The sequence below is a fragment of the Arachis ipaensis genome, chromosome B09 (genome assembly GCF_000816755.2).
Source record: "Arachis ipaensis cultivar K30076 chromosome B09, Araip1.1, whole genome shotgun sequence".
NCBI classification, from domain to species: Eukaryota; Viridiplantae; Streptophyta; class Magnoliopsida; order Fabales; family Fabaceae; genus Arachis; species Arachis ipaensis.
The window spans coordinates 14,641,067-14,647,727 of NC_029793.2; the positions used below are offsets into that span (position 1 = coordinate 14,641,067).

General features: G+C 32.9%; 1 protein-coding gene across 1 annotated transcript; it reads right to left on the bottom strand.

Annotated features, from left to right (window-relative positions):
• Positions 885-6,421, bottom strand: LOC107618951 (RPM1-interacting protein 4). The gene is made up of 4 exons (XM_021110915.1): positions 6,102-6,421; positions 2,832-3,344; positions 2,362-2,550; positions 885-1,314 (listed from the first exon to the last, which is right to left on the bottom strand). Exons 1-4 carry the CDS (start codon positions 6,105-6,107, stop codon positions 1,285-1,287), a joined length of 738 nt encoding a protein of 245 aa, XP_020966574.1. The 5' UTR covers positions 6,108-6,421; the 3' UTR covers positions 885-1,284.

Below are 6,661 nucleotides of genomic sequence, written 5' to 3' on the forward strand. Positions count from 1 at the left end.
GAGACTTGGTAGATAATAGTGCATTATTTATTATAAATTTTGTTCCTCCAGGAAACAAAATTATAGCTCTTCCGGAGCCTTCTATCACATTGCCTGAGCCAATAATAATGTTAACATATTCCTCTTTTGGCACAAGATGGGTAAAATATATATCACTTTTGAGAATAGTGTGTGAACTTGCACTATCCGCAAGGCATACATCTTCATTACATATCCTTGCCATTCTTCAGTTGTAATGTGTATATATATACAAAGATAGAAAGAAGTATTAAAAATAAAGAGAGAGAATCGCATCTGTTTATTGTTGCAATCTCAATATAATAAAGATGGTTAATATTGCTATTAATATTATATGTAAAGAGTAATAGAAAATAGAATTTAAAATACTTATAAAATAAAAGAAGAGAAAGAATTGTAGTAGAAATATAAGAAGAAGAGTATTTAATTGCAGCATAAAATAAGATTGATTTGTATGAAAAGGAAGGGAGAATAGTATTTTGTTATTGCTTGTAGTGTACATATCATGCACTGAGGATGTCTATTTATACATGCAAGGAGGCTATAATTTTCAACTATCATTAAATATAAGGACATTGATAATGTAGCCATTCAGCATGGAAAATATGATCTGCTCATGGTCATCCATTTTTATCCTTATCGCAACAATTTTGAATATTTATTATATTAGATTTTTTTTAATTTTGATAAGTACAAACCAACTTTAAAAAGCTCTCTCTTAGTGCTTTCAAAAGCACTCCTAACTTTTAAAAGTCGCAAGTATAAGCAGTTAGGCTTTTTAATTTACCAAACACAAAATGAGGTAATTTTGTGCTTTTGAATAAATAGAAATGAACTTAAGTTGTTAACAGTTAACACCTGCATAGAGAAGCTCAACACCAACTTGAATACTTTGGAACTCGAGTCGCCAGTTACAAATCAAAATACATCACTTCTTCTCAGATAAATAAACTTAACTATATTTTAAACCATAAATTAGCACCACAATAAGATAAAAAAATAGATAAAAAAAAGGGAAAGAAAATTCACCATCTTTTGCATACAAAGCAAGTTGTGTTTAGATTGACAACTGAATAAAAGTGGGTGAAAAAAGAAGCAAGAAAAATAGGCGCAAAGTATGATAAATGCACTTCAATCATGTCGGAAGAGAGAGAGCCTTGAATTATTTACAAGTGCTACACACACCTCATGATCATTGAAAACACTTTTATGTTCTTTTTCTTTAGCCTCTTCTCTGTTCAGAAAATAATTCACACATTCATGGGGTCATTTGTTGCTCCACCAAAAGCAGCAACACTGAAGCAGCAAACAAGTACAAAAACAAGCATTAGTATGGTGAATATTTTTAAACCTATCCATCTATGTATCATAATATTCCATCTAGACTTGACTTCTTTAAAGTGTACACGTTGGTAATAAAGGGTAGCATACACATTGGAATTTGTTAGTCAAGGTTGTTCAACACTATCTCATTTAACCAACGATGCAATAAAGACACGGGACATGACATGGCACGCAGACACACGATTTTAAAATCTTATAAGACACGGAGACACGATATATATAAAAATATAAAATATTTTTTAGATAAATTACAATGATATTTTGATATTTAATTGATATTAAAATATAAAATATTTTTTTAATTGCTTTTAATTTCTTCTTTTAATTAAATAAAGGGGTAAAGTATACTTTTTGTCCCTAAAGTTTGACAAAAGTTTTAAAAATATCCTTAAGTTTTATTTTGTTTCAATTTTGTCCCAAAAGTTTTCGATTTGCATCAAATATACCCTTGGCGGCTAATTTTTTAAAAATTTTAAGACCAATTCAATAATAATTTCATAAGAACAACCCTCAACACAAGCAAATCAAGCATAATTTTCATGCATTATTGTTAGATTGGTCTTAAATTTTTTGAAAATTTAGCCGTCAGGGTATATTTGATGAAAATCGAAAACTTTTGGGACAAAATTGAAACAAAATAAAACTTAAGGATATTTTTGAAACTTTTGCCAAACTTCAGGGACAAAAAGTATACTTTACCCTTAAATAAAGTATTTAAATTTTTTTTTGTTTTAATAAATAATATATATTATTTCTAAACTCATTTCAAGAATACATGTTAAGAATAAAATTGGACACACTGGTATTTAGGTGTATTCAAGTGTGTCCGGAGAATAATTTTTTATTTTTTATTAAAACACAGTTAGATACAGTAGACGAACGTCGATACGTGTGTCCGAAATGTGTCTGACACGCGGACACGACAACTCAGCAAAGTGTGTGTGTTTCATAACATTTAACCAATTTGTGCACTCTAGAAGAGGTTAATCCGTTGCATACCTGTGCTTTGTCATTGCTAGGTTGGTTCTTGATAAAGTGTGGTCTTTGATTAGGTGTGCCTGGCGTAACTCCAGCTCCACCCTGTCTCTCCTCCCTCACTTGGTTGAAAATGTGAGTGTAGCCATCAGCCGATGCAGGGTTACTAACATCCCACTCGCCGAACTTCGGAACAGCTGCTCCTTTGTCAGGCTGCCGCATCATAATGCTAGAAGTCAGAAAATTTTGTGAAGCAAAACATTGCATAAAAGCTCTGATCAATCATTGATGATTTGATGTAATCTCAAAAATAGTGTGTGTAAATATGCCATGTGGAACACCATGACGACTCATACCCCATTCAATGGTATGAGTTAGCACGATGTCCCATTTTTTATGTGTAAAGATAACACAAATTGTGTAATATATATGAAAGCTTTTAAGTTTCATGCCATGCATGGTGACCAAGAGAGAACAGGACTAAAAAAACCAACAGTCTCATCGCCCCGATTAGCTGGTCTTAACCGGGATCTTCCTGGTGTTCCATGGCTGCTATCATAGGAATTCTTTCCTTCCCATGATGGACTATCCTTTCCAGGGGCTCTAGCCTGACGATGAAGGGGAGAACGTTCGATGCTGTACTCAGAACCAGTACTTTGTCTAGAAGGTCTTCTTCGGTTATCGGCAGAACCTACTCCCTGGCTTGCTTGACGAGCAGGAGAGTCAACAAAAGGCTTAGCATCACTGTCTTCCTTGCTCTTCTGTAACTCATGTGTGGATGTCTTAGATCCCTTTCCAGATGGATGCTCTGAATCAGTTCCGGGTATGGCCGGAGGTAGCTGATCAGATGATGAATTATAAAATGATAAATCCGAATTCTCCTCAGGGTCATTCGGATTTATCATCTTCGTGCCAGTTCGATCTTTCCGAGCCTTGTCAAAATAAGCTGTATATGGAACATTTTCTCCACTTTCCCAATTGCCAAATTTTGGTACATGCGATCGTTGCTATCAAATTCAGACATAAAAAAGAAGTATGTCAAGTACAGTTTCATTGAATAAACCAAGGATATGACTTTTGGGTTTGGTATCTAGATGAATTAGAGTTATCAAATGTGGAAAATAATAGCAGAGGGTCACTGTGGATTGTCTTTTGAGAAAAGTAATTATTTTTTATTTTTTTGAAAAAAATATTTAATAGACAAAAGCTATTTTACGTTTGTATAGACTTTTTCAAAAAAGCTTTTTAAGTATAAAAACGTCTTTTGTTTCTGTTTTTTTTTAATAAAAATTTTTTTTTAAAAAGATATATCCAGACAGGTTTAATTTGAATAAAAATACTTTATTTATGAAAAAAAGAGTATTTCTTTCACTCAAAAAAGCCAATTCTAACCAACACTTAATTCTCTTTCCATTTTCCTGGCAACAAAGATGATATTTTGATATTTCAGGAGTCAAATCAAATTGAAACTAGACTTAATAATTCAACATGAGGGTAGTTTATAGAGAACACAAAGATCATACAGATTGGAAGAATTTACACTGTATTTGTCCCCATTTGACTAACTCGTGACAATCTTATATTCTTAGTCTCTTAGTAACAATTAAAAGTAAATAGATCCAGTATTAGACTGTGCATATAAATGTGGTTTTCAATTTCAATCTACAATGATTTCATCCAAAGATGCTCTGATATTAGTTTATGTTAAGAAACAATTGTGAGATCATTGAGAACTTTAACCTCGAAAGTTCCCTAAGTACTGAAAGCTAATACTCTTAATTACAATTGGAGAGCTTTTCCCCAATAATTACAAGGATCACAAGTCATGCTAAACTGTTGTAAAGTGTAGATCGTGTTTGTAGGGCAGATCATTTGAATATCAGTTCTTATTAATTGTTTGGCTACGATTCTACGACTTTTCTTGGTTTCTCTCTACCTTTGACTATTGGGATACTTTAATTGATCCACTTTTCTTACCAGTTCTTCTATAAGCATTCTCAATTTCCTTGCATGACCGAAATACCAAAGGCAATAATCTAGCATCTTGTCAACAAGAGGTCCTACACCAACTTTCTTTCTGATGGATTCATTCCTAATCCTATCATAGCAAGCATATCCACTTACCAAGGTGACATTCTTATCGCTACAATATAATCCAATTATATTATCTAACATCTTACATTTTTACATGGTTGTCTACTTAAATAACATTGTAGCATGCATGAAAGAGTTGTTATCAACTGCAATTTTTATGAATGGTTGGCCCAATATTCTAAACATTTCTTTCCAATTCATCCTCAGAGATACCTTGATCAAACTTCAACAAGAATAATAATTCTAAGCCTAACACAGCTTTGAGGTGAGAAACATGCAGGGAGCAACAATGAGATGATCAAAGATTGAACAATTAAAGCAATCCTTTTATCTAACATTCTCAAATACAACTCCCTTCTGCACACTGCTTAGGGAATCAGAAACCTCACTGCACTTGTGTGTGCAACATTGATAACTCTTTGTATTGTATCATCAAACATTTTGAGTCTTTCAATTTGATCATCTTTATTCTCACTCATGTGCTCTTATGACTCCATGAAATGGCTGCATCAGTATGATGCTTTTTAACAACAATAAATATATCCTCAAAAGTTTTAAATTCTTAATTTCTTATAAGCTAAATAACGATGGCTGTAGCTGTTTACCACATAGTCCCTCATATCAGAACAAATAAGATGAATGTTTATGCACTTTACCACATGCAACCTTACAAATCAACAACCCGATTTTACTTGCACAAAATGATTATTTCAAACCTAAAATAAATAATTCTCTCTCTTTCTATTAAACCTAAGCCGGGAAGTTGAGTGCTTCTTTTTCACTCATGATATTTTAATTCTCTTAACAAGTCTAATGATTAGTATTTCTGGTGAACATTTCAGCCGATCAAAGTTATTCTTAAAGCATAAGAACAAACACCACCGAGTCCGAGTGTGTTGCTCAGCTAGCGGGAGGTTTTGCTAGCTTAACCAGAAGCTTTTGGTTCAAGTCCAATGGGTATGCGACCGGCTACGCTCTAACTCGGAAGGGAAAGCTTTGCTTCCTAAGTGGTCCTATCAGGCTAGAGCAGAACTCCCTCCAAACTAAGGATAACTTGTTTCGACCAAACTCATGGATACAACCCTACTAGCTGCTTGTTCTCTCTTATCTTTGACAGATCCAAATATCCAATTTAGTAATTCACTACACATAAAAGTATAACATTTCCTTGATTAATTAGGTACATGATCCATATCTTTGAACATTTTGAATTTTAAGAAATATATCCACCCACACAAGGCTACAAGCTAAATTCTCAAAGCAGCATGATTCATGGAACTAGCTACAAAGAAAAACCAAGAAAACTCTGCATGATAAGAATCTTATTGAATTGCTTGAAATTTCTAAGAAGCAGAACGAAAAACTGAAGCTGCTAATAGTTGATTTGGCTGCAGATGAAACGAATTGACCAAGAAAATCTTGTCTGGTCAACCATATCAAAGTCTAGAAGATGAACAGTCACAGAAAAACAAACCAGGAGAAGAAGAAGAAGAACCTCACCTTCCATAGCAATAACATAATGCAAGACATTGAATTTCCCTCTATTCAGTGACCAATTTGTACAATTTTCTCAGCAATCATAAACACATATAACATGACAAAACCATGACAAAAATTAAAAATAAAAATGAAAATATATTTACAAAAATAGAAGGAGGAAAAAAACTTACTGCCATTTCTAACCAAGCTTGGAAAAGAATCCGCAGAAAGTGCAGAGCAGAAGAGACACGTGGCGGCTGCCGGCGAAGGATCAGAGTCTGTGACGCTGTGAGAAAAAAGAGAGAGGAAGAGGATTATGAAGCGTTCTTTGATCGGAGCCACCGGAAATGCTCTGAAAATTAATATATGTTTTCTGCTTCCAACTTCTCTGTCTACTAAGTCATACATGATATGGCATTAATTAAGTATTTTATTTAAATTAAAATTGACAAGGATTGAAGAAATAAGAAATTATTTCATGGAAGCCACCATTCATGTTTCTGTCCCTTCCAAGTCATATAATTGTTATTTGTTACTTGTTAGTACTTAATGTACACTCTCTTAAAACTTTTAGATATTATTTTTGGAGTTTCATTTTGACGCAGCTAAAGTTTTTTATATAGTTGTGTAATTACGTTGTATAATTAAATGTACGATGTAAAATTATTTTATATTTAATCAAAATTAATTTTTTTTAAATGTATTAAAAATAATTTAATGTTACTTTTATTTTTAATGCAAGTAAAAATAC